The sequence below is a fragment of the Nerophis ophidion genome, linkage group LG10 (assembly GCF_033978795.1).
Source record: "Nerophis ophidion isolate RoL-2023_Sa linkage group LG10, RoL_Noph_v1.0, whole genome shotgun sequence".
Lineage (NCBI taxonomy): Eukaryota > Metazoa > Chordata > Actinopteri > Syngnathiformes > Syngnathidae > Nerophis > Nerophis ophidion.
The window spans coordinates 55184160-55211310 of NC_084620.1; the positions used below are offsets into that span (position 1 = coordinate 55184160).

Below are 27151 nucleotides of genomic sequence, written 5' to 3' on the forward strand. Positions count from 1 at the left end.
GGTTCCATCAGAGACACTGGCGGTCACCACACCCCTCCGACTTTCAGGTATGACTTTATAATCTTACTAAAACACTAGTAACACAATAAGCAGATAAGGGATTTTCCAGAATTATCCTAGTAAATAACATCTGAATCGCTCCCACTGCCCTGTTTTTTTCCCTTTCTTTATTATTCACTCTAACTTTCCTCATCCACGAATCTTCCATCCTTGCTCAAATTAATGGGGAAATCGTCGCTTCTTCAGTCCGAATTGCTCTCGCTGCTGGTGGCCATGATTCTAAACAATGTTCAGATGTGAGGAGCTCCACAACCCGTGACGTCACGCGCACATCGTCTGCTACAGGCAAGGCTTTTTTATTAGCGACCAAAAGTTGCAAACTTTATCGTGGATGTTCTCTACTAAATCCTTTCAGCAAAAATATGGCAATATCGCGAAATGATCAAGAATGACACATAGAATGGACCTGCTATCCCCGTTTAAATAAGAAAGTCTCATTTCAGTAGGCCTTTAACGTCACATGCATTTATCAGGTCATAAGAAGACAGAGTTATCTTACCTCCCCTATTGTTTTGTGGGCCAGACCAACGAAGATTCCTTCCAAACATATCAAGTGACACGTCCAACCTGTTTTTGAACCTCCCACTATTTAAAGTCCGGGAAACATGAGCAGCAAAAAGAGACATTAGGACCCATTGAACAACTTGAATAGTATTTTATTTCACTTTGGAAAAAAAAGGGGATGAGGAGCATCAAGTCCGGGAAGGTGTAGACCAAGAAAGACAGCCTGGCTTCGATGACATCATATGAAAAGAGATTGTCCCTCACATGATCGCCATCATCGGTCGTGACTTAGTCCCCCAAAGGCCACTTCACAAGAAATGGTCTTTAAATAGGCCATTTCCAGATGTTTATGAATGCTGTGCAAATCAAATCTCACTTCTCTTCCTGTGGTTTTAGTCAAGGCCTTTTCGCTTTGGATTAGAACACTGCGGAAAGTATCCCCTCAATGTGGAACAACTTTCAACACCCAATAATGAATGACCATGATGCTACATGTTCATAGTATTAGTATTGGTGGCGTTCCACTTGGTTCCCTTCTAAGCCACCCAGGCTTTTTTTTTCCCGAGAAACTTAAGTCCAGTTGTATTTGGTAGAATAATAATCAGTGTTGATTGGACGGAGCCTCGGTCTTCACAGATGAGGTCACAGGTGGTTTGGTACCTGAGTGTAAAGCGGTAAAGGAAAATGAACACTAGGGAAAACTGGACAATCATGGAGGTAGTCTTTGCTCACTGCTCCTCTTCTTCATCCTCATCATCATCTCCAAAAGTCTGCTCCTCCAGTTTCATGACCAAGTGCGAGCGAGCAGCGACCTGGGCGGCGAGGGCGGAGCTGAAACTGAGCACGTCCAAGCCGTGGATGTCCGTCAGACGGTCCATGACGGAGAGAGTGGGAACTTTGGGCTTCCTGGGGCGGTCCAGACCGTTCTGCTCCTCCTCCTCCTCCAGGACGCCGTCGTACTCGTGCAGCTCGGACGCTCCGCCTCCTCCTCGGGTGGAAACCAACGCTCCTGCCGCGTCGGCGTCCTCCGCCTCCCGACCGCAGCTGAACTCAGTCAGCGGCTTGTCAGAAGGGTCAGGCCTCGCCCGCACATCCTTTCCTTCCCTCGCTTCCTCTTGGCTTCCTGCAGCGCACTCTGACGGGATGCTTCCTCCTCCCTCACCACTTTCTGCCGAGCCGGTGTCGGTATCGGCGCCGGGAGCGCAAGTCGAAGGTGCCATGGCAGCTGCAGACGGACAGGAAATGGTCAAGTGGCACTCATGAGGTCGATTAGCCTTCCTCAAAGTCGTCAACATGTAGGCATGGACAGTAAACCTTGGTCGCTGAAGAGCATCTGCTTCCTCTTCATCCTCTCGCCGTCCGACGCACGGAAGCCCAGCACCACTTTGAGCTCGGACAGGACGCGGCGGGACTCCTCCCTCTCACGCCGCTGGCGTTCCCGTTCCTCGGGAGTCAACATGTCGCACCAGGAACCCTTTCTTTCGCCTTCCGAGTCTGAGTCCGACACGTAGCCCTCCCACTCCTGAGACAAGTCGTTGAGTGAAAGAAGTCGAGATCTGCCCAATATTGACGCCCATATTTGGCATTTTGACGTATATCGTCAAGGTCTTTTTTTTTTTTTTTTTACAAATACAACAGAAGTACATCAGCAGATACACATACCGTATTTCCTTGAATTGCCGCCGGGGCGCTAATTAATTCTCACATCTCACTCCGGCGCTTACCAAATTTTTGGAGTTTTTCCAGTGAAAGCCTGCGATTCCTTGATAGGCTGAACAGTTTGAAGTTGGAACGGTTTGAATGGGATGAAAAATGAGGGATTTGTGGAACTTTGAAAAATGTCCCATTCTTTTCAAAGGGAATTTCATGGAAATTTGCGGATTTCGGGTAAAACTGGAATTCCTTGAAAATGTTAAAAGACTTGAGTGATGTGTATGAGATGAAATGGTTGGTGTTGGAATTTTGCAGAATCGGTCGAGAAATGTTGAAGTAGTAACATGTTGAATTGGGAAATGTTACTAAGGAATTCCGGGAAAACCAGGAATTTTTCCAACAACTTGTTTTTTTGTCCAGATTAAGAGGAATGTTTGGATGGTGGAACGGTTGAAGTGGGTTGAAAAATGTGGAGGGAGTAATTGACAGAAAAAAGGGAATTCTAGGAATTCCTGGAATTTTTTTTTACTTGGAAAAATGATAGTTTGAATGTCCGAGATAAGTGGAATATATCAAAGGTGGAATGATTTGAATCGGTTGAAAGATGTGGAAATAGTAAAAGTTTGAAAAATTATCAATTTATTTTGAATGTGAAAAATGTCTCGGAAAAACTGGAATTCTGGGAATTTTTGGAATTTGTCAAGGGAAAGCCTGCGATTCCCTGATAGGCTGAACAGTTTGAAGTTGGAACGGTTTGAATGGGATGAAAAATGAGGGATTTGTGGTTCTTTCAAAAATGTCCCATTCTTTTCAAAGGGAATTTCATGGAAATTTGGGAATTTCGGGTAAAGCTGGAATTTCTTGGAAAAAGTTAAAAGACTTGAATGCTGTGTTTGTGTTGAAATGGTTGGTGTTGGAATTTTTCAAAATCGGTCGAGAAAAGTTGAAGTAGTAACATGTTGAATTGAGGAATGGTATTAAGGATTTCCAGGAATTTTGGGAAAACCGGGAATTTTTCCAGTTCGAAAAACTTGTTCTTTTGGCCTGATTAAGAGGATTGTTTGGATGGTGGAACGGTTGAAGTGGGCTGAAAAATGTGGAGGGCGTAACCGCCAGAAAAAAAGGAATTCTTGGAATTTTTTTTAACTTGGAAAAAAGATAGTTTGAATGTCCGGGATGAGTGGAATATGTTGAAGGTGGAATGGTTTGAATTGGATGAAAAATGTGGAAATGGTGGATGTTTGAAAATTATCGATTCATTTTGAATGGGGAAAATGTCCCTGAAAACAGGGAATTCTTGGAAATCCAGGAGTTTTTAAAAAATTGTTGAGGTAGAGCACACAATCTTGAACGGGCTGAATCTTTTGGAGTTGGAACGGTTTGAATGGGATGAAAAATGAGGGAATTGTGGAACTTTGAAAAATGTCCCATTCTTTTAAATGGGAATTTCATCGAAATTTGAGAATTTCGGGTAAAGCTGTAATTTCTTGGAAAAAGTTAAAAGACTTGAATGTTGTGTTTGTGTTGAAATGGTTGGTGTTGGAATTTTTCAAAATCGGTCGAGAAATGTTGTAGTAACATGTTGAATTGGGAAATGTTACTAAGGAATTCCGGGAAAACCAGGAATTTTTCCAACAACTTGTTTTTTTGTCCTGATTAAGAGGAATGTTTGGATAGTGGAACAGTTGAAGTGGGTTGAAAAATGTGGGGGGAGTAATTGACAGAAAAAAGGGGATTCTGGGAATTCTTGGATTTTTTTTTTACTTGGAAAAATGATAGTTTGAATGTCCGAGATAAGTGGAATATGTCAAAGGTGGAATGGTTTGAATCGGTTGAAAGATGTGGAAAAAGTAAAAGTTTGAAAAATTATCAATTTATTTTGAATGTGAAAAATGTCTCGGAAAAACTGGAATTCTGGGAATTTTTGGAATTTGTCAAGTGAAAGCCTGCGATTCCCTGATAGGCTGAATAGTTTGAAGTTGGAACGGTTTGAATGGGATGAAAAATGAGGGAAATGTGGAACTTTGAAAAATGTCCCATTCTTTTCAAAGGGAATTTCATGGAAATTTGGGAATTTCGGGTAAAACTGGAATTCCTTGAAAATGTTAAAAGACTTGAGTGATGTGTATGAGATGAAATGGTTGGTGTTGGAATTTTGCAGAATCGGTCGAGAAATGTTGAAGTAGTAACATGTTGAATTGGGAAATGTTACTAAGGAATTTCGGGAAAACTAGGAATTTTTCCAACAACTTCTTTTTTTGTCCTGATTAAGAGGAATGTTTAAATAATGGAACGGTTGAAGTGGGTTGAAAAATGTGGGGGGAGTAATTGACAGAAAAAAGGGAATTCTGGGAATTCTTGGAACTTTTTTTTACTTGGAAAAATGATAGTTTGAATGTCCGAGATAAGTGGAATATGTCGAAGGTGGAATGGTTTGAATCAGTTGAAAGATGTGGAAATAGTAAAAGTTTGAAAAATGATCAATTTATTTTGAATGTGAAAAATGTCTCGGAAAAATTGGAATTCTGGGAATTTTTGGAATTTGTCAAGTGAAAGCCTGCGATTCCCTGATAGGCTGAACAGTTTGAAGTTGGAACGGTTTGAATGGGTTGAAAAATGAGGGATTTGTGGAACTTTGAAAAATGTCCCATTCTTTTCAAAGGGGATTTCATGGAAATTTGGGAATTTCGGGTAAAGCTGAAAATTCCTTGGAAAAAGTTAAAAGACTTGAATGATGTGTATGAGATGAAATGGTTGGTGTTGGAATTTTGCAAAATCGGTCGAGGAATGTTGAATCAGCAGCATGTTGAATTGAGGAATGGTATTAAGGATTTCCAGGAATTTCGGGAAAACCGGGAATTTTTCTTGTTCGAAAAAAAATTTGTTCTTTTGTCCTGACTAAGAGGAATGTTTGGATGGTGGAACGGTTGAAGTGGGCTGAAAAATGTGGAAGGAGTAGTCGTCAAACAAAAGGGAATACCTATAATTTTTTGGAACTTGGAAAACTGATAGTTTGAAAGTCCAGGATGAGTGGAATATGTTGAAGGTGGAATGGTTTGAATCGGTTGAAAAATGTAGAAATGGTGGAAGTTTGAAAAATGGCTAATTTATTTTGAATGGGGAAAATGTCCACGAAAACTGGGAATTCTTGGAAATCCGTTTTTTTTTTTTTAAGTGTTGAAGTAGCTAGAGCACACAATTTTGAGTGGGCGGAATCCCATTCTTTTCAATGGGAATTTGGGAATTCCGGGTAAAGCTAGAATTTCTTAGAACATTTCAAAAGAGTTAAATGTTCTGTATGAGTTGAAATGGTTGGTGTTGGAATTTTTCCAAATCGGTCGAGAAATGTTGTAGTAACATGTTGAATTGAGAAATGTTACTAAGGAATTCCGGGAATTTCGGGAAAGCCAGGAATTTTTCCAACAACTTGTTTTTTTTGTCATGATTAAGAGGAATGTTTGGATGGTGCAACGGTTGAAGTGGGCTGAAAAATGTGGAGGGAATAGTCACCAGAAAAAAGGGAATTCTGGGAATTACTGGATTTTTTTTTTAACTTGGAAAAATGATAGTTTGAATGTCCGGGATAAGTGGAATCTGTTGAAGGTGGAATTGTTTGAACCGGTTGAAAAATGTGGAAATGGTGGAAGTTTGAAAAATTATACATTTATTTTGAATGGTAAAAATGTCCCTGAAAACTGGTAATTCTTGGAAATCCATGAGATTTTAAAAAATTGTTGACGTAGAGCACACAATTTTGAACAGGCTGAATCTTTTGGAGTTGGAACGGTTTGAATTGGATGAAAAATGAGGGAAATGTGGAACTTTGAAAAATGTCCTTTTCTTTTAAATGGGAATTTCATGGAAATTTGGGAATTTCGGGTAAAGCTGGAATTTCTTGGAAAATGTTAAAATACTTGAATGTTGCGTATGAGTTGAAATTGTTGGTGTTGGAATTTTTCAAAATTCGGTCGAAAAATGTTGAAGTAGTAACATGTTGAATTGAGAAATGGTATTAAGGAATTTCGGGAAAACCGGGAATTTTTCCAGTTCAAAAAACAACTTGCTTTTTTGTCCTGATTAAAAGGAATGTTTGGATGGTGGAACGGTTGAAGTGAGTTGAAAAATGTGGAAGGAGTAGTCGCCAAAGAAAAGGGAATATCTGGAATTTTTTTGGAACTTGGAAAACTGATAGTTTGAAAGTCCAGGATGAGTGGAATATGTTGAAGGTGGAATGGTTTGAATTGAATGAAAAATGTGGAAATGGTGGATGTTTGAAGTATTATCAATTTATTATGAATGGGGAAAATGTCCTTAAACTGGGAATTCTTGGAAATCCAGGAGTTTTTAAAAAATTGTTGAGGTAGAGCACACAATTTTGAACGGGCTGAATCTTTTGGAGTTGGAACAATTTTAATGGGATGAAAATTGAGGGATTTGTGGAACTTTGAAAAATGTCCCATTCTTTTAAATGAGAATTTCATCGAAATTTGGGAATTTCGGGTAAAGCTGGAATTTCTTGGAAAAAGTTAAAAGACTTGAATGTTGTGTTTGTGTTGAAATGGTTGGTGTTGGAATTTTTCAAAATTTGGTCGAAAAATGTTGAAGTAGTAACATGTTGAATTGAGAAATGGTATTAAGGAATTTCGGGAAAACCGGGAATTTTTCCAGTTCAAAAAACAACTTTTTTTCTGTCCTGATTAAGAGGAATGTTTGGATGGTGGAACGCTTGAAGTGGGTTAAAAAATGTGGAGGGAGTAACCGCCAGAAAAAAAGGAATTCCTGGAATTTTTTTTAACTTGGAAAAAAGATAGTTTGAATGTCCGGGATGAGTGGAATATGTCAAATGCATATTCAATATGTCAAAGGCATTTGAATTGGATGAAAAATGTGGAAATGGTAGATGTTTGAAGTACTATCAATTTATTTTGAATGGGGAAAATGTCCCTGAAAACTGGGAATTCTTAGAAATCCAGGAGTTTTTAAAAAATTGTTGAGGTAGAGCACACAATTTTGAACGGGCTGAATCTTTTGGAGTTTGAACGGTTTAAATGGGATGAAAAATGAGGGAATTGTGGAACTTTGAAAAATGTCCTATTCTTTTGAATGGGAATTTCATGGAGATTTGGGAATTTCGGGTCAAAACTGGAATTTCTTGGAAAATGTTAAAAGACTTGAATGATGTGTATGAGTTGAAATGGTTGATGTTGGAATTTTTCAGAATCGGTCGATAAATGTTGAAGTAGGAACATGTTGAATTGAGAAATGGTATTAAGGATTTCCAGGAATTTCGGGAAAACCGGGAATTTTTCCAGTTCAAAAAACAACTTGTTTTTTTTGTCTTGATTAAGAGGAATGTTTGGTTGGTGGAACGGTTGTAGTGGGTTGAAAAATGTGAAGGGAATAGTCACCAGAAAAAAAAGGAATTCCTGGAATTTTTTTGAACTTGGAAAAATTATAGTTTGAATGTCGGGGAAGAGTGGAATATGTTGAAGGTGGAATGGTTTGAATTGGATGAAAAATGTGGAAATGGTGGATGTTTGAAGTATTATCAATTTATTTTGAATGGGGAAAATGTCCCTGAAAACAGGGAATTCTTGGAAATCCAGGAGTTTTTAAAAAATTGTTAAGGTAGAGCACACAATTTTGAACGGACTGAATCGTTTGGAGTTGGAACGGTTTAAATGGGATGAAAAATGTCCTATTCTTTTAAATGGGAATTTCATGGAGATTTGGGAATTTCGGGTTAAAGCCGGAATTTCTTGGAAAAAGTTAAAATACTTGAATGTTGTGTATGAGTTGAAATGGTTGGTGTTGGAATTTTTCAGAATGGGTCAAGAAATGTTGAAGTAGTAACATGTTGAATTGAGAAATGGTATTAGGGAATTTCGGGAAAAACGGGAACTTTCCAGTTCAAAAAAGAACTTGCTTTTTTTGTCCTGATTAAAAGAAATGTTTAGATGGTGGAACGGTTGAAGTGGGTTAAAAAATGTGGAGGGAGTATTCGCCAGAAAAAATGGGAATTTCTGGAATTTTTTTTAACTTGGAAAAATGATAGTTTGAATGTCCGGGAGGAGTGGAATAAGTCGAAGGTGGAATTGTTTGAAACGGTTGAAAAATGTGGAAATGGTGGAAGTTTGAAAAATGTCCCAGAAAACCTGGAATTCTGGGAATTTTTGGAATTTGTCAAGTTTTTTACAGTGTTTGCTCATCTTACCAGCTCTTCTGGAACTGGATCTTTGTCCAGGATCAAGGGGTAAGATGGAGGAGGAGGAGGTGGAGGGACCTCAGTCTCAGCAGGACCACACTGGTCTGGAGTCTGAGCAGAGCCTGCAGGTATGATTGAGATGGACATGATTCTGGGGATGAACTAGAAATATTAATTTGGCTGCTCCCACCTGGACCGGCGTTGGCCCGCCTCAGCATGCGCGACACCTGCCCGACGGTGTCGTCCCAGCAGCCGGTGCTGGCCTTCATGTGCGGCTGCAGCTGGTGCAGGCGCTCGCTGAGGTCTCGGTAACTCTCCAGGGTGAGCTCTCTCGGCTCCTTGGCCACCATCAGCTTCTCCAGGTCGTCTTCCAGGATGATCATCCTGGAGGAGACGAAGAATGGGATGGCGACGTGTCTTGGGGAGGTGCGGCGGCGTGTGTCTCACTCGCTGAGCACGGCCTTCAGGTGCAGCTGGAGGCTTCTTATGGACGTGTGCAGACTGTTGAGCTCTCTGCATTTCTCTCCCGCTCCGCCGTTCCGGTCCGAACACGACGTCCTGGCCTGCGTCTGGAAGTGGCGGTGGAAGTCGTAGCTCCGCTGCACCTCCCCGAGACAAGCGGCCAGGGCGTGGTGGAGGGGGTCCGTTACTGCGGCGACGGAGCGGTGCAAAGCGGGCGGAGCGGAATCTTCTGCGGGGACGCCCCTTTCCTCTGACTCCTCCTCCGGTCGCCGTTGTGACAAGAGGAGAGCTAATCTGCGGAAACACTCGGAGCTTTGCCCCACCCACAGCTGGTACAGCATCTGTAACGAAGCAACCAGGTCAAGGCTCCGCACGGCCGTCAGCGCGGGCGAGCTGGTCCTCACCTTAAGGGCGGGGAGGCTGTAGTCGTCTGTAAGCTCCTGGGCCTGCTCGTCACCCAGATGTTCGATGCCCAGGCCCAGACCCAGTTCCTTCAGAGGCACCGCGGACACGTAGTTGGTCACATTGTCGATCTCCGAGCTCAGCGGGAACGTTGGAAGGCGTTAAGGCAGGGGTCACCAACCTTTTTGAATGTACATCTTGGGTACTGATTAATGCAAAGGGCTACCAGTTTGATACACACTTAAATAAATTGCCAGAAATAGCCAATTTGCTCAATTTACCTTTAAAGGCCTACGGAAATGAGATTGTCTTATTTTAACGGGGATAGCAGGTCCATTCTGTGTCATACTTGATCATTTCGCGATATTGCCATATTTTTGCTGAAAGAATTTAGTAGAGAACATCGACGATAAAGTTCGCAACTTTTGGTCGCTAATAAAAAAGCTTTGCCATTACCGGAAGTAGCAGACGATGTGCGCGTGACGTCACGGGTTGTAGGGCTCCTCACATTGTTCATAATCATAGCCTCCAGCAGCAAGAGCTATTTGGACCGAGAACGCGACGATTTCCCCATTAATTTGAGCGAGGATGAAAGATTCGTGGATGACGAAAGTTAGAGTGAAGCACTAAAAAAAAGAAAAAAAAAGAAAAGGCGACGGCTCCAGGCGGCGGCAGTGGGAGCGTTTCAGAAGTAATTAGACACATTTACTAGGATAATTCTGGAAAATCCCATTGTTGCTTATTGTGTTAATAGTGTTTTAGTGAGATTCTAAAGTCATACCTGAAAGTCGGATGGCTGCGGTGAACGCCAGTGTCTCTAAGAGAAGCCGAGGAGCCAAGATCACACCTGCCTTTTTGAGCTGGAGGAGGAGGTCGTATAATCCACTGAAGTCTCCGGTAAACGCCAACTTAAAATCACAAATTTCCCATCCAAAAACTTGCTGCTTTACATAGAGAAAAATGTTCGCCTGACCGCTCTGTGTTAAAGCTTCACAACAAACAAAGAAACACCGGCTGTGTTTCGGTTGCTAAAGACAGCTGCAATCCACCGCTTTTCACCAACAGCATTCTTCTTTGACGTCTCCATTAATAATTGAACAAATTGCAAAAGATTCAGCAACACAGATGTCCAAAATACTGTGTAATTATGCGATGAAAAGAGACGACTTTTAGCCGTGAGTGGTGCTGGGCTAATATGTCCGCTCCAACCAGTAACGTCACAAGCACGCGTCAACTTAAGCGTCATCATTACGCGACGTTTTCAACTGGATACTTTGCGGGAAATTTAAAATTGCAATTTAGTAAACTAAAGCGGCCGTATTGGCATGTGTTGCAATGTTAATATTTCATCATTGATATATAAACTATGTTTCAGTAGGCCTTTAACTCTATGTTATTAAAATAATTAATGATATTTATCTTTGAGGAAACACTGATCATCTTAATGATTTCTCACAATAAATATATATAGAAACAGATAAATATCACAAAAAAAAATGTATTTCTGTCTGTCATTCCGTCGTACATTTTTTTTCCTTCTACAGAAGGTTTTTTGTAGAGAATAAATGATGAAAAAAAACACTTAATTGAACGGTTTAAAAGAGGAGAAAACACGAAAAAAATGAAAATTTAATTTTGAAACATAGTTTATCTTCAATTTCGACTCTTTAAAATTCACAATTCAACCGAAAAAAAAGAAGAGAAAAACTAGCTAATTCTAATCTTTTTGAAAAATTTTTAAAAAGAATTTATGGAACATCATTAGTAATTTTTCCTGATTGAGATTATTTTTAGAATTTGGATGACATGTTTTAAATAGTTTAAAATTCAATCTGCACTTTGTTAAAATATATAACAAATTAGACCAAGCTATATTTCCAACAAAGACAAATCATTATTTCTTCTAGATTTTCCAGAAATTTTTTTTTGAAAGAAATTCAAAGGACTTTGAAATACGATTTAAATTTGATTTTACAGATTTTCTAGATTTGCCATAATAAATTTAAATTTCAATCATAATAAGTTTGAAGAAATATTTCACAAATATTCTTCTTCTAAAAAACAGAAGCTAAAATGAAGAATTAAATTAAAATGTATTTATTATTCTTTACAGTAAAAAATAAATTAACTTGAACATTGATTTAAATTGTCAGGAAAGAAGAGGAAGGAATTTAAAAGGTAAAAAGGTATATGTGTTTGAAAATCCTACAATAATTTTTAAGGTTGTATTTTTTCTCTAAAATTGTCTTTCTGAAAGTTATAAGAAGCAAAGAAAAAAATAAATTATTTTATTTAAACAAGTGAAGACCAAGTCTTTAAAATATTTTCTTGGATTTTCAAATTCAATTTGAGTTTTGTCTCTCTTAGAATTAAAAATGTCGAGCAAAGCGGGACCAGCTTGCTAGTAAATAAACACAATTTAAAAAATAGAGGCAGCTCACTGGTAAGTGCTGCTATTTGAGCTATTTTTAGAACAGGCCAGCGGGCGACTCATCTGGTCCTTATGGGCTACCTGGTGCCCGCGGGCATCGCGTTGGTGACCCCTGCTTTAAGAGAACTAAAGCACGGACCCAGGAGGACGTCCCCGCCATCTTTCCCAGTAAAGGATATGCCTTCAGCATGTGACACGTGGCTCTCCTGGAGGCTCGGAAGGCAGAGCGCAGGGCCCGGTACAAGGTCTTCCTCAGTCCCATCAGCTGCTGTCCGTGTGGCACCGCCCCCGGCCCCGCCCTGCTAAAGGTGACGGCTGCACTCACCCTGTCGAGCAAACTTGACAAGTGAAATGTGACACAACTGTGGAAACGTCCTGACTTGGTAGGAGGGGCTTACACCCACACAAGACACTGAGCACAAGACACAGGCGGAGAGCAGCCAATCACAAGGCAGCACAAGATGGTGAATCATTTCTAATGGAGCCGACATGCACGCATGCAGTATACAAAGATGATTCCAACACATATTCAAGAGTAAAACCGTACAGGGTAAACCCTCTGGAGATGACCTCCGTTTCCTGGACCAGGCGCAGAGCTTTACGGGACAAGCCCGTCAGGGTCTTGCTGTTGTGGACCAGCGTGTGAATCTGAGAGACTCTGGCGTGGACGGCCCGCTGCACTCGGGCTTGCCTCCACAGCGTCGCCGCCCTCAGCCCCGCCCCGCCTAGCAGGGCGGCGGCTAGCGACCACAGACCCCCGGACGCTGAGCAGAGACCCAGCAAAACTGCGGCCAGGCCCACGAGACCTGCTATGTCCCTGTGACCCACAAAAAGCACACAAAAAATTACGTTCATGTCCTAAAAAGATAGCAGATTTAAAGGCCTACTGAAATGCTATTTTCTTATTTAAACGGGGATAGCAGGTCCATTCTATGTGTCATACTTCATCATTTCGGAATATTGCCATATTTTTGCTGGAAGGATTTAGTAGAGAACATCGACGATAAAGTTTTCAACTTTTGGTGCTGATAAAAAAGCCTTGCCTGTACCAGAAGTAGCAGACGATGTGCGCGTGACGTTACGGGTTGTGGAGCTCCTCACATCTGAACATTGTTTACAATCATGGCCACCAGCAGCGAGAGCGATTCGGACCGAGAAAGCGACGATTTCCCCATTAATTTGAGCAATAATGAAAGATTTGTGGATGAGGAAAGTGAGAGTGAAGGACTAGAAAAAAAAAGAAAAGACTATACAGTGGGAGCGATTTAGATGTTGTTGGACTAATTTACTAGGATAATTCTGCAAAATCCCTCATCTGCTTATTGTGTTACTAGTGTTTTAGGTCGTACCTGTACAACCTGAAGGTCGGCCCCGCACCTTTCTTCAGCACCAGTCGACGGGTGGTGGCGATGCCCATCTCTGCCCTTCGCAAGGGACCCCCTTCGAAACACGATCTTTCAAAATGTTCGCTGCATAATACACCGTACTTTGTGTATGTGGTCCAATCCAACCGTGTTCGCTTGACCGCTCCGTTCCATAGTAAAGCTTCACCGTCATCTTTCGGGAATGTAAACAATGAAACACCGGCTGTGTTTGTGTTGCTAAAGACGGCCGCAATACACCGTTTCCCACCTACAGCTTTCTTCTTTGACGTCTCCATTATTCATTGAACAAATTGCAAAAGATTCAGCAACACAGATGTCCAGAATACTGTGGAATTATGCGAGGAAAACAGACTTATAGCTGAGAACGATGCTGGACCAAAATGTCCTCTACAATGCGTGACGTCACGCGCACGCGTCATCATACCGAGACGTTTCAGCAGGATATTTTGGCGCGAAATTTAAAATTGCAATTTAGTAAACTAACCCGGCCGTATTGGCATGTGTTGCAATGTTAATATTTCATCATTGATATATAAACTATCAGACTGCGTGGTCGCTAGTAGTGGCTTTCAGTAGGCCTTTATTTCGGCATTACCATGATGAGGGTGTGGCGAAGAAACCGGGTCGGGGTAACGTGCCGGGCGACGAGCCCAACGTGAGCAGGCTGGGGTCCAGCAGCTCGATCAGCTCCACGTCCTCCTGGAGCAGGACATCCTGGTCCAGAATGGACTTCACAGAGTACTGGCCAAACACGCCGTCCTGCAGAGAAGGAGGCGGGTCAGGTTGCGGTCCGGTCTCAGAGTTCTGTTTGAGGTTCTACCAACCAGCTGCTGCTCCAGCTTGCAGGAGGAGTGAAAGGGGCTCCATCTCCACCAGGCTTCAGCCAGTGTGTTCATCAGGCCTCCCTGCTCCAACACACACCACAAAACCTTACTTTGGCTCAAACAATTTCTAGAAAAGACTCAAAGAACCTGAAATGCAAAAAGGACCTCTATTCTGTATCGTGACGCACTTATTTGCGGCAGGAGCTGAGCGCCATCGATCCCGCCTGGGCCGACCCATATCCCAAAGGGGCGGGGGTGTTATTAGTTGGATTGATTTCTGAATGATAGTGACGGGTCAAATGATGGTGAGGCATTGATTGCTTATGAAACTAAAAGAGTGACACAGTGTCCTTCCAAGTCTTGATGTGTGTGTCATAGGGCTGGGTCATGTTGACCAACAGTCATATCCTGATATCCGAGGTCGGGTCGCGGGGGCAGCAGCCTAAGCAGGGAAGCCCAGACTTCCCTCTCCCCAGCCACTTTGTCCAGCTCTTCCCGGGGATCCCGAGGCGTTACCCTGCCAGCCGGGAGACATGGTCCTCCCAAAGTGTCCTGGGTCTTCACCTTGGCCTCCTGGCGGTCGGACTTTCCCCCAAACACCTCCCGAGGGAGGCTTTTCGGTGGCATCTCTCACTATTATGTTAGATCTACTATGGAGTGGACTCACACTATTATGTTAGATCCACTATGGACTGGACTCTCACTATTATGTTAGATCCACAATGGAGTGGACTCTCACTGTTATGTTAGATCCACTATGGACTGGACTCTCACTTTTATGTTAGATTCACTAAGGACTGGACTCTCACTATTATGTTAGATCCACTATGGACTGGACTCTCATAATATTATACTAGATCCACTATGGACTAGGCTCTCACTATTATGTTAGATCCACTATGGACTGGACTCTCATTATATTATACTAGATCCACTATGGACTGGACTCTCACTATTATGTTAGATCCACTATGGACTGGACTCTCATAATATTATGCTAGATCCACTATGGACTGGACTCTCACTATTATATTAGATCCACTATGGACTGGAATCTGACTATTATGTTAGATCCACTATGGACTGGACTCTCATAATACTATGCTAGATCCACTATGGACTGGACTCTCATTATTATGTTAGAGCCGCTAACATAATATTATGTTATATCCACTATGGACTGGACTCTCACTATTATGTTAGATCCACTATGGACTGGACTCTCACTATTATGTTAGATCCACTATGGACTGGACTCTCATTATATTATACTAGATCCACTATGGACTGGACTCTCACTATTATGTTAGATCCACTATGGACTGGACTCTCATAATATTATGTTAGATCCACTATGGACTGGACTCTCACTATTATATTAGATCCACTATGGACTGGACTCTGACTATTATGTTAGATCCACTATGGACTAGGCTCTCACTAATATGTTAGATCCACTATGGACTGGACTCTCACTATTATATTAGATCCACTATGGACTGGACTCTGAATATTATGTTAGATCCACTATGGACTGGACTCTCATAATACTATGCTAGATCCACTATGGACTGGACTCTCATTATTATGTTAGAGCCGCTAACATAATATTATGTTAGATCCACTATGGACTGGACTCTCACTATTATGTTAGATCCACTATGGACTGGACTCTCACTATTATGTTAGATCCACTATGGACTGGACTCTCATTATATTATACTAGATCCACTATGGACTGGACTCTCACTATTATGTTAGATCCACAATGGACTGGACTCTCATAATATTATGCTAGATCCACAATGGACTGGACTCTCATAATATTATGCTAGATCCACTATGGACTGGACTCTCACTATTATGTTAGATCCACAATAGACTGGACTCTCATAATATTATGTTAGATCCACTATGGACTGGACTCTCATTATATTATACTAGATCCACTATGGACTGGACTCTCACTATTATGTTAGATCCACAATGGACTGGACTCTCATAATATTATGTTAGATCCACTATGGACTGGACTCTCATTATATTATACTAGATCCACTATGGACTGGACTCTCCCTATTATGTTAGATCCACTATGGACTGGACTCTCACTATTATGTTAGATCCACAATGGACTGGACTCTCATAATATTATGCTAGATTTCTCAACGTCCATTGCACTGGTCGCCCTGGGGGGGTGTCCCACATCTGTGGTTCTCTCCAAGGTTTCTCATTGTCCTATTGGGTTGAGTTTTTCCTTGCCCTAATGTGGGATTTGAACCGAGGATGCCGTCGTAGCTTTTTGGAGACACTTGTGATTTAAGGCTATATAAGTAAACATTGATGGATTGATGTAGATGCACATACAAATATTAAAAAGCCTTGAAAATAACATAAGAATCTTTAGAAAATGTGTTTTGTTTTCATATTTTTGGCGGTCTGGAATGCATTTATTGCATTATGTTATTTCTAAAAGAAAATTGTTTCCGTTTTTGTACAATTCAGATTTTGTTTGACCTTTTAGAACAATTCCTATTGGTGTGTAGATTTTGTTTAAAGTACATACCTCCTGGTGTCACACTGACAACTTTCTAATGCTAAGATGCTGAATCCTGGCTTTGATTGATTGATTGATACTTTTATTAGTAGATTGCACTGTACAGTACATATTCCGTACAATTGACCACTAAATGGTAACACCCGAATAAGTTTTTCAACTTGTTTAAGTCGGGGTCCACGTTAATCAATTCATGGTACAAATATATACTATCAACATAATACAGTCATCACACAAGTTAATCATCATAGTATGTACATTGAATTATTTACATTATTTACAATCTGGGGGGTGGGTGGGGAGCTTTGGTTGATATCAGAACTTCAGTCATCAACAATTGCATCAGCAGAGAAATGTGGACATTGAAACAGTGTAGGTCTTACAGTAGGATATGTACAGCCAGCAGAGAACATAGTGAGTTCAGATAGCATAAGAACAAGTATATACATTAGAAGTACATTTGAGTTGTTTATAATCCGGGGAGATGGGATGTGAATGGAGGAGGGTATTAGTAAAGTGTTGAAGTTGCCTGGAGGTGTTGTTTTAGAGCGGTTTTGAAGGAATATAGAGATGCACTTACTTTTATACCTGTTGGGAGTGCATTCCACATTGATGTGGCATAGAAAGAGAATGAGTTAAGACCTTTGTTAGATCGAAATCTGGGTTTAACGTGGTTTGTGGAGCTCCCCCTGGTGTTGTGGTTATGGCGGTCATTTACGTTAAAGAAGTAGTTTGACATGTACTTCGGGATCAAGGAGGTGTAGCGGATTTTATAGACTAGGCTCAGTGCAAGTTGTTTTACTCTGTCCTCCACCCTGAGCCAGCCCACTTTGGAGAAGTGGGTTGGATTGAGGTGTGATCTGGGGTGGAGGTCTAAAAGTAACCGGATTATCTTATTCTGGGATGTTTGGAGTCTAGATTTGAGTGTTTTGGAGGTGCTGGGGTACCAGGAGGTGCAAGCGTAATCGAAGAAGGGTTGAATGAGAGTTCCCGCTAGAATCCTCAAGGTGTTTTTGTTGACCAGAGAGGAGATTCTGTAGAGGAATCTCGTTCTTTGGTTGACCTTTTTGATCACCTTGTTGCCATTTTATCACAGGAAAGATTAGCCTCTAGAATGGAACCTAGGTAGGTGATCTCATCCTTCCTGGTGATAACAATGTCACCCACTTTTATAGTGAAGTCACTGACCTTCTTAAGTTTGATATGGGACCCAAATAGGATGGATTCCGTTTTACCTAAGAGTATGGATAGCTTGTTGTCAGCGAGCCAGGTGCAAATATTGAGGAGTTCAGCACTGAGGATTTGTTCCACCTGTGACTTGTCCTTGCCGGATACCAGCAGGGCCGAGTCATCCGCATACAGGAACAGTTCACAGTGGCATGCTGATGGCATGTCATTCACGTATATTAGGAACAGTAAAGGTCCTAGTATACTGCCTTGGGGGACTCCACAGCTTACTGAGAGGGGAGGGGACATGGTGCCGTTCACCTCTACCACCTGTTTCCTCCCCTCCAAGTAAGATTGCATCCAGCTTGATGAGGTTTCGTCGAATCCGATTGCTCGGAGCTTATCCAACAGTATAGCATGGTTAACGGTGTCAAAGGCCTTCTGAATGTCCAGCATGACCATGCCGCAGTATTTGCCCGCGTCCACCTCATGTTTGATGTGGTCGGTCAGATAGAGAAGGCATGTGTCAGTGGAGTGGTTAGTTCTGAAGCCGGATTGGAATTTGTACATTAGTTTATTAGTAGCAAGGTATCTATCAACCTGTTCATAAACTATTTTCTCCATTACTTTCGAAATGGAACTGAGAATAGAAACAGGTCGGTAGTTACCAGGTTCTAATTTGCTTCCTTTTTTATAAAGGGGGGTTACTCTTGCTATCTTGAAATCCTTGGGTACTTGGCCTTGTTTGATTGAGAGGTTTATTATATGAGTGATTATTGGGGCAATGGTGGTGGCAGAGTGCATGAGGAATCTGGAGGGGATATTGTCAAGGCCGGTGGCCTTGTTTGGGTGGAGCGCGCTCAATTTATTAAGCACCTTGTAAGCTGAGACCATTTCTAATTTGAAATTGTTGTTGACTACTCCTAGCTTTCTGTAGAAGGCTTTAATGTGTTCTACACCAAAGCGACCAGAATGTTGTGATAGCTTGTTTACGAGAGTTGTGGCTATGTTGGTGAAAAAGATGTTAAGTCTGCTTGCTACCTCTATTTTGTCTGTAATGAGGGCGTCACCCTCCTTGATGTTGATGTTGGTGAGTCTGGTTTTAAGTTTCTGGCTGCATCCAGGAAGCTGGCTTTACCGCCATTGTTAAAAAATTTACCGCATAATTAGCTCTTTAGTGATCCATGCAAGCACTTTTGAAAACATCGAAAGTAGGGAACGACATTCCCGGGAGCGTTGGCTCCACCTCCAGGAAACGGATCACAAGCGGACCTGCCAAAAGATTTCCTGTCCTGTCAAAAAAAAAAAAATCCACTCTGGTCCTCCTTGGAGCGGAAGAGTGACACATGTGGAAAGTTCCATCGTGCTTCATGACAGCAATTCCTGCGTCACGGGTCCCGCTCAAATGGCAGCAATATGAAAAGGACGCAATTGGAGTGAGGTTCACCTCTAATGTGAGTGCATAAATAACCACGACGTATCTCCCCGGGCAACTGCAAGAGCTGCAAGGAGGTCTACCAAAAACAAGTTACTTGAACACTAAAAGAGGAGGAAACATGCTAATTGGTGGACTCACTTTCTGCTGATTTGAGCCGGGGTCGCCATACTCCGCCTCCTGCACCGCCGTGGGACATGCCTCGAAGTCTGTGTGGCCTAGATCGTGCAGGTACTGGAAAAGAGGCGAGTTCTGCAAAAGTGGAGATCGGTTTGCACAAGTCAATATTCTCCGTCGGAGATTCCAATTTGTAAAAATAACACAAAATGTAGAGGACTGCAGGAGAGAAGACAATAGTACCAGTCATGGGGTGTGTCCAATATTCCGCAAAGACAACACTATAACCTGGGACTGAATTTACATGTGACTTGCCGAAATCCCCTAAAAAATTGACCAACATCGACGGAAAGAACATGCCGTGACCTCCCTTAACTTTTGACTCGTTAATGGACGAGGGATGTAGCAGTAAACATTATAATGATCATTTGCGATGTACTTCCAGAAGGTTAGTAATACCGTCTCATTTTTAATTACCGAAAAACCTTCATTTATTAATGCACTGTTGTGTTTCAATCAATCAATCAATGTTTACTTATATAGCCCTAAATCACTAGTGTCTCAAAGGGCTGCACAAACCACAACACAAACCACTACGACATCCTCGGTAGGCCCACATAAGGGCAAGGAAAACTCACACCCAGTGGGACGTCGGTGACAATGATGACTATGAGAACCTTGGAGAGGAGGAAAGCAATGGATGTCGAGCGGGTCTAACATGATACTGTGAAAGTTCAATCCATAATGGATCCAACACAGTCGCGAGAGTCAAGTCCAAAGCGGATCCGACACAGCAGCGAGAGTCCCGTTCACAGCGGAGCCAGCAGGAAACCATCCCAAGCGGAGGAGCAGCGCAGAGATGTCCCCAGCCGATACACAGGCAAGCAGTACATGGCCACCGGATCGGACCGGACCCCCTCCACAAGGGAGAGTGGGACATAGGAGAAAAAGAAAAGAAACGGCAGATCAACAGGTCTAAAAAGGGAGTCTATTTAAAGGCTAGAGTATACAAATGAGTTTTAAGGTGAGACTTAAATGCTTCTACTGAGGTGGCATCTCGAACTTTTACCGGGAGGGCATTCCAGAGTACTGGAGCCCGAAATGAAAACGCTCTATAGCCCGCAGACTTTTTTTGGGCTTTGGGAATCACTAATAAGCCGGAGTCCTTTGAACGCAGATTTCTTGCTGGGACATATGGTACAATACAATCGGCAAGATAGGATGGAGCTAGACCGTGTAGTATTTTATACGTAAGTAGTAAAACCTTAAAGTCACATCTTAAGTGCACAGGAAGCCAGTGCAGGTGAGCGAGTACAGGCGTAATGTGATCAAACTTTCTTGTTCTTGTCAAAAGTCTAGCAGCCGCATTTTGTACCAACTGTAATCTTTTAATGCTAGACATGGGGAGACCCGAAAATAATACGTTACAGTAATCGAGGCGAGACGTAACAAACGCATGGATAATGATCTCAGCGTCTTTAGTGGACAGAATGGAGCGAATTTTAGCGATATTACGGAGATGAAAGAAGGCCGTTTTAGTAATGCTTTTAATGTGTGCCTCAAAGGAGAGAGTAGGGTCAAAGATAATACCCAGATTCTTTACTGAGTCGCCTTGTTTAATTGTTTGGTTGTCAAATGTTAAGAGTTGTATTATTAAATAGAGGTCGGTGTCTAGCAGGACCGATAATCAGTGTTTGGATGGAGACAGGTGTGGACAATACTGGAAACACTTGTCCCCACACTAAAAGTATACAGCGAAGGAGAGAACGATTTGATGTCGCTTTTATTTTCTCAATACAGCGTCTATCAGCTCCTGTGACTGAGAGTTAATGAGGCGAGGAAACATGCGGCAGGCGATGTGTCGTGAACGTCTGGGGCGGTATAGCTCGGTTGGTAAAGCAGCCGTGCCAGCAACTTGAGGGTTGCAGGTTCGATCCCTGCTTTCGCCATCCTAGTCACTGCCATTGTGTCCTTGGGCAAGAAACTTTACCCACCTGCTCCCAGTGCCACCCACACTGGTTTATATGTAAAAAAATAGATATTGGGTTTCACTATATAAAGCGCTTTGAGTCACTAGAGAAAAACCGCTATATAAATATAATTCACTTCACAACTGGTTTATAAAGTCTTTACTTTGTCGACTGGGATGTTCACTCGTCCTTTATTTAAATACAAACTGTATCAGTGCTCAAATAACATCAATATTAGCGAAAATGTTTTGTCATTTAATCGAATTTAACACTGGTTGTGAAGATTGTGTATTCAATGTGCGAGGTGTCACTCCTCTTTATTTGTGTTGGCCAAACTGTTGCCCTGAACTACAAGGAGGTGTTGGAGAATAACAAAACTTGTTATTTAGAGTTCATCTTCATTAGCCAAACTGCTTTGAGTTTTATATTATCAAAAAGTAAGCACCATGTTTTATTTTTTATTTTATTATTTTTTTTTTTTCATGTCACAAAGTTGTTACTTCAAAAGCCAGTCACGTAACATGACATTTTGTCAATGTTAGTTAATTCCTATACGACATATTTCTGCTCAAACTCTTAATGGGTCTGTCGCAATACAGCATCTACATGTACATATAAATGAACATAACTTAAAAATAGGGATGCACCGAAATGAAAATTTGTGGCCAAAGCCGAATAAAATTTAAACGCTTTGCCGAATACCGAATAATGAATGCAGTTTTTCATAATTTTTTAAATATTGCATAAATAGCCTTGAATAAATATTTAGACATGTTTTTCAAATAAAGTATGTTTTTATTGAATATTGACATTTTTTTAATATTCCAGTAGCCTTTGCTTTTCAAAAAAAAGCATAAAGTTTTTCATTTATATTAGGCCTTCAAACAAAACATGCATTCCAAAAAAAAATAAAGTGCATTAAAGTGGATAAACCCACAACAAATGAATTATTGTCCTTTTGGCAAAAGTCTGCTTAGCCACAGTAGATATGCTAATAATGTAAACAGAAGGCTCAAGTAAATCTCAATTAAGTGTGTGCTTGTAACTTCTTACACTTATACAGGTAGCCTACACAACAGGCTAATAATGTAAACAGAGGCCCCACTAAATCTCAATAAGTGTGTGCTTGTAACCTCATACACTTATACAGGTAGCCTACACAACAGGCTAATAATGTAAACAGAGGCCCCACTAAATCTCAATAAGTGTGTGCTTGTAACCTCATACACTTATACAGGTAGCCTACACAACAGGCTAATAATGTAAACAGAGGCCCCACTAAATCTCAATAAGTGTGTGCTTGTAACCTCATACACTTATATACAGGTACGCAACATATCCCAACGTCACCGCGTCAAAAAAATTGCGTCACACACCACTATTCGGCCTTGTTTTTAACTCATTCCACCGAAGGCCGAATGTGGCTTTTTTTTGCAATATATTCGGCCGAATATATTCGGTTACTGATTAATCAGTGCATCCCTACTTAAAAACATAAATAAATTATTCAATAAAATAATTCCCGCTAACAAAATGTAAAAATAGAGATAAAAACATCATGTAATGACAAAAAGCTGACAAGTTGATATCAATAATGAATAAAAAAAGATTTGTATGTATGTATGCGTATATATATATATATATATATATATATATATATATATATTTATATATATATATATATATACATATATATATTTATATATATATATATATATATATATATATATATATGCGCCTTGACCTTAGGTAAAGTTAAAATTTGAGGCCTGCATAACTGTGAATCATAATCTTTCTGGCAAGATGTCTCCCCTACTAATAGAAAGCATGTCTACTGGACAGTTGACAGGAGCATCGTCTCAGTTTAATACTCATCCTCACACTAATAATTAATACTCATCCACACACTAATAATACACACAGGCTGTAAAACGTTACTCACTTGCATGGTCACACCGTCTGGCGGCTCGTGTCGCAGTCCAGATGTGTGTGAGTGTGAGTTCTTGTATTTCTACCCTTCTTGAGACATCAATAAGAAAAAGTATCTTACATATGAGGAGGTGTGAACAAGTGATGACATAAATAATGGTCCCAATATGAAAAAACATCGCATCTAATAGAGAATGTCTCATTTGCACCCCTGGTGGTGAAATCAGGTTGACTGTATGTCGCTTTTAAATGTGCTCCCCCTCTGGCCAACGTATGAAATAAGTGCGTGTAAAAAAATGTAAGTGCTCCCCCTCTGGTCAACATATGTAATAACAAGTGTGTGTAAGGAATTGAAACGCGCCCCTTTTGGCCAAAACTAATTAAAAAATAAAATCCATCCATCCATCCATCTTCAACCGCTTATCCGGAATCTGGTCGCATCATTAGTATCTTCCTCCTGGGGGCCCCCGAAGCGTTCCCAAGCCAGAGAGGAGATGTAACCCCCCCATCTGGTCCTTGGCCTGGCGCGGGGGTCTCCTCTCCGTGGGACGTGCAACGTGGACCTCCCTAGGGAGACGCTCGTGAGGCATCCGCACGAGATGCCAACACGCCCTAAGCTGGCTTTTTTTTCCAAGCGAAGGAGCAGCGGCTCTACAAAATAAAATAAATATGTATATAGCACGGTGGTACAGGGGTTAGTACATGTGCCTCAAATTACGAAGGTCCTGAGTTCAATCCCGGCGCTTGGGATCTTTCTGTGTGGAGTTGGCATGTTGTCCCCGTGACTGTGCGGATTCCCTCCGGGTACTCGGGCTTCCTCCCACCTCCAAAGACATGCACCTGGGGATAGGCCCCTCCCACTTCCAAAGGCATGCACCTGGGGATAGGCCCCTCCCACCTCCAAAGACATGCACCTGGGGATAAGCCCCTCCCACTTCCAAAGACATGCACCTGGGGATAGGCCCCTCCCACCTCCAAAGACATGCACCTGGGGATAGGCCCCTCCCACCTCCAAAGACATGCACCTGGGGATAGGCCCCTCTCACCTCCAAAGACATGCACCTGGGGATAGGCCCCTCCCACCTCCAAAAACATGCACCTGGAGATAGGCCCCTCCCACCTCCAAAGACATGCACCTGGGGATAGGCTCCTCCCACCTCCAAAGACATGCACCTGGGGATAAGCCCCTCCCACTTCCAAAGACATGCACCTGGGGATAGGCCCCTCCCACCTCCAAAGACATGCACCTGGGGATAAGCCCCTCCCACTTCCAAAGACATGCACCTGGGGATAGGCCCCTCCCACCTCCAAAGACATGCACCTGGGGATAGGCCCCTCCCACCTCCAAAGACATGCACCTGGGGATAGGCCCCTCTCACCTCCAAAGACATGCACCTGGGGATAGGCCCCTCCCACCTCCAAAAACATGCACCTGGAGATAGGCCCCTCCCACCTCCAAAGACATGCACCTGGGGATAGGCTCCTCCCACCTCCAAAGACATGCACCTGGGGATAAGCCCCTCCCACTTCCAAAGACATGCACCTGGGGATAGGCCCCTCCCACCTCCAAAGACATACACCTGGGGATATGTTGATTGGCAACACTAAATTGGCCCTTGTGTGTGAATGTTGTCTGTCTATCTGTGTTGGCCCTGCGATGAGATGGCGACTTGTCCAGAGTATACCCCGCCTTCGGCAAGAATGCAGCTGAGATACACTCCGGCACTCCCCGCCACTCCGAAAGGGACAAGCGGTAGGAAATGGATGGATGATGGATGTAGAGACATACTGTAAGTAAATATTGATTGAAAAAACAATTACATATATTAACTAAGAGCTTACTTTTTTTATATTTGCATATTATGTATATAAAATTAATGTTGTATATATAAATATATATCTTGAATTTGCGGAAGTCTCAAGAAGGTAACAAATACAGGAATGACGTCATGGTTCTGTCTGCCTGCTCATCCCCGCCCTAGTGTAAGAGATACTTATAATAACAAACTCCTACCCATAATAACAAACTCGTACCCTCTTATTAAGAGCTAGTAGAGCAGAAAAATTTGAATAAATTGTGTCCTGTCAGTGTTTATTTCAGCAATGTTTGTTATTGTGTTATTATCCCAGCTAGCTACCTAGCCGGCTAACGACAGCCTATATTGACATCAGCATGACAAAGCAATCGGCTAAACAAAGTGTCACACAGCCGCCACGTCGTAATACCGACCTCAAATACAACATCTTCATCAAACTCCTCCGTCATTGCGCTCCTCCATCTGCGCGTAGCTCACTGTGCATTCTGAACGCCGGGCACGACGGCAGTCTGGACGGAGGGAGGCGGAGAAGTCGCTGGGTTAGCCGGTTCGCTAAATCACACCGAAACTACATCTCCCATCAGGCTTTGGGGGTTTTCGCCCGGAAACACCGACGCTTGTTGTTGTCACAGCGCCCCCTGTGGTCATTGGAAACACGCCCCACCGTTATAAGAGGCAGGCGAGGAAATTATCAGTGAAGTGGCAACATCTAGATCTGGGGTCACCAATAGAATTTGAAAATCCAAGATAATATTTTAAAGACTTGGTCTTTACTTGTTTAAATAAATTATTATTATCTTTTTTTACTTTGCTTCTTATAACTTTCAGAAAGACAATTTTAGAGAAAAAATACAACCTTAAAAATGATTTTAGGATTTTTAAACACATATACCTTTTTACCTTTTAAATTCCTTCCTCTTCTTTCCTGACAATTTAAATCAATGTTCAAGTATATATATATTTTTTTTTATTGTAAAGAATAATAATTACATTTTAATTTATTTCTTCATTTTAGCTTCTGTTTTTTTCGACAAAGAATATTTGTGAAATGTTTCTTCAAACTTATGTTTAAAATTCAAAAAAAATATTCTGGCAAATCTAGAAAATCTGTAGAATCAAATTTAAATCTTATTTCAAAGTCTTTTGAATTTCTTTTACATTTTTTGTTCTGGAAAATGTAGAAGAAATAATGATTTGTCTTTGTTAGAAATATACCTTGGTCCAATTTGTTATATATTCTAACAAAATGCAGATTGGATTTCAACCTATTTAAAACATGTCATCAAAATTCGAAAATTACTAATGATGTTCCATAAATTCTTTTTTTATTTATTTCAAAAAGATTCGAATTAGCTAGTTTTTCTATTCATTTTTTTTCGGTTGAATTTTGAATTTTAAAGAGTCGAAATTGAAGATAAACTGTTTCAAAATTTTATTTTAATTTTTTTCGTGTTTTCTCCTCTTTTGAACCGTTCAATTAAGTGTTTTTTCATCATTTATTCCCTACAAAAAGCCTTCCGTAAAAGGAAAAAAAATTTACGACGGAATGACAAACAGAAATACCCTTTTTTTTTAATATGTATAGATTTAATTATTAAAGGTAAATTGAGCAAATTGGCTATTTCTGGCAATTTATTTAAGTGTGTATCAAACTGGTAGCCCTTCGCATTAATCAGTACCCAAGAAGTAGCTCTTGGTTTCAAAAAGGTTGGTGACCCCTGATCTAGGGGGAAGTCAGAGAGCGTTATTTCAAAATAAAACTTTGTAAAAGGAGACGGAGTGAAAAACGATTAAAATCTATCAAAAAATAGCTTGTACTGTACTGTTAAAGTAAATTAAAAGCTATAAATTTAAATAAATACTCACGCTGACACTCTAAACTCGTCACTTAGGGAATACGGTTGACTTTTAATTACGACGACAGGAAGTGTTTTCCTGTTGTCACTAATTAATTGACACAATCGACAAAGTTTGCCGAAACGCTGGGAAAATGGAGCGAAGATAAATGTTTTTTATCAATACTACATCTCCCATCAGCCTTTGGGGGTTTTCTCCCGGAAACAACGACGCTTGTTGTTGTCACAGCGCCCCTTGTGGTCATTGGAAACACGCCCAACCGTTAGAAGAGGCAGGCGAGGAAATTAACGGTGAAGTGGCAACATCTAGGGGGAAGTCGAAGAGCGTCACTTCAAAATAAAACATTGTAAAAGGAGATGTCGTGGAAAACGAAACA

The 27151-nt window shown here is 41.5% G+C and overlaps 2 protein-coding genes across 4 annotated transcripts in view; one reads left to right on the plus strand and one right to left on the minus strand.

Annotated features, from left to right (window-relative positions):
* Positions 1-700: 700 nt before the first annotated feature.
* On the minus strand, positions 701-25492 carry vezt (vezatin, adherens junctions transmembrane protein). 3 transcript variants are annotated; one of them, XM_061914160.1, is made up of 12 exons: positions 25332-25492; positions 19227-19337; positions 13927-14007; positions 13698-13861; positions 12265-12534; positions 11897-12055; positions 9289-9436; positions 8870-9225; positions 8613-8806; positions 8432-8544; positions 1879-2086; positions 701-1789 (listed from the first exon to the last, which is right to left on the minus strand). In XM_061914160.1, exons 1-12 carry the CDS (start codon positions 25365-25367, stop codon positions 1293-1295), a joined length of 2337 nt encoding a protein of 778 aa, XP_061770144.1. In that variant the 5' UTR covers positions 25368-25492; the 3' UTR covers positions 701-1292. The 3 variants fall into 3 exon arrangements, with proteins under 3 accessions (XP_061770144.1, XP_061770145.1, XP_061770143.1); XM_061914161.1 differs by having other exon boundaries at positions 11897-12043; positions 13927-14010; XM_061914159.1 differs by having other exon boundaries at positions 13927-14010.
* The window catches only part of LOC133561026 (FYVE, RhoGEF and PH domain-containing protein 6-like), a 68485-nt gene continuing 66092 nt past the window's right edge, over positions 24759-27151 (plus strand). The window contains exon 1 of the mRNA XM_061914157.1: positions 24759-24891. Within this exon, the coding sequence (XP_061770141.1) occupies positions 24870-24891 (22 nt within the window). The 5' untranslated portion in view covers positions 24759-24869. The remainder of the gene's footprint in view (positions 24892-27151) is intronic.

What these genes read in the sequence shown, in the direction of transcription:
- vezt (XM_061914159.1), bottom strand. Translation starts at nt 25,367, where the DNA reads ATGACGGAGGAGTTTGATGAAGATGTTGTATTTGAG. An exon ending in GCAAGCTGGAGCAGCAGCTG is followed by an intron (nt 13,862 to 13,926) that starts GTTGGTAGAACC and finishes CCTTCTCTGCAG; the next exon opens with GACGGCGTGTTTGGCCAGTA. An exon ending in ACAGCCTCCCCGCCCTTAAG is followed by an intron (nt 9,226 to 9,288) that starts GTGAGGACCAGC and finishes GCTTCGTTACAG; the next exon opens with ATGCTGTACCAGCTGTGGGT.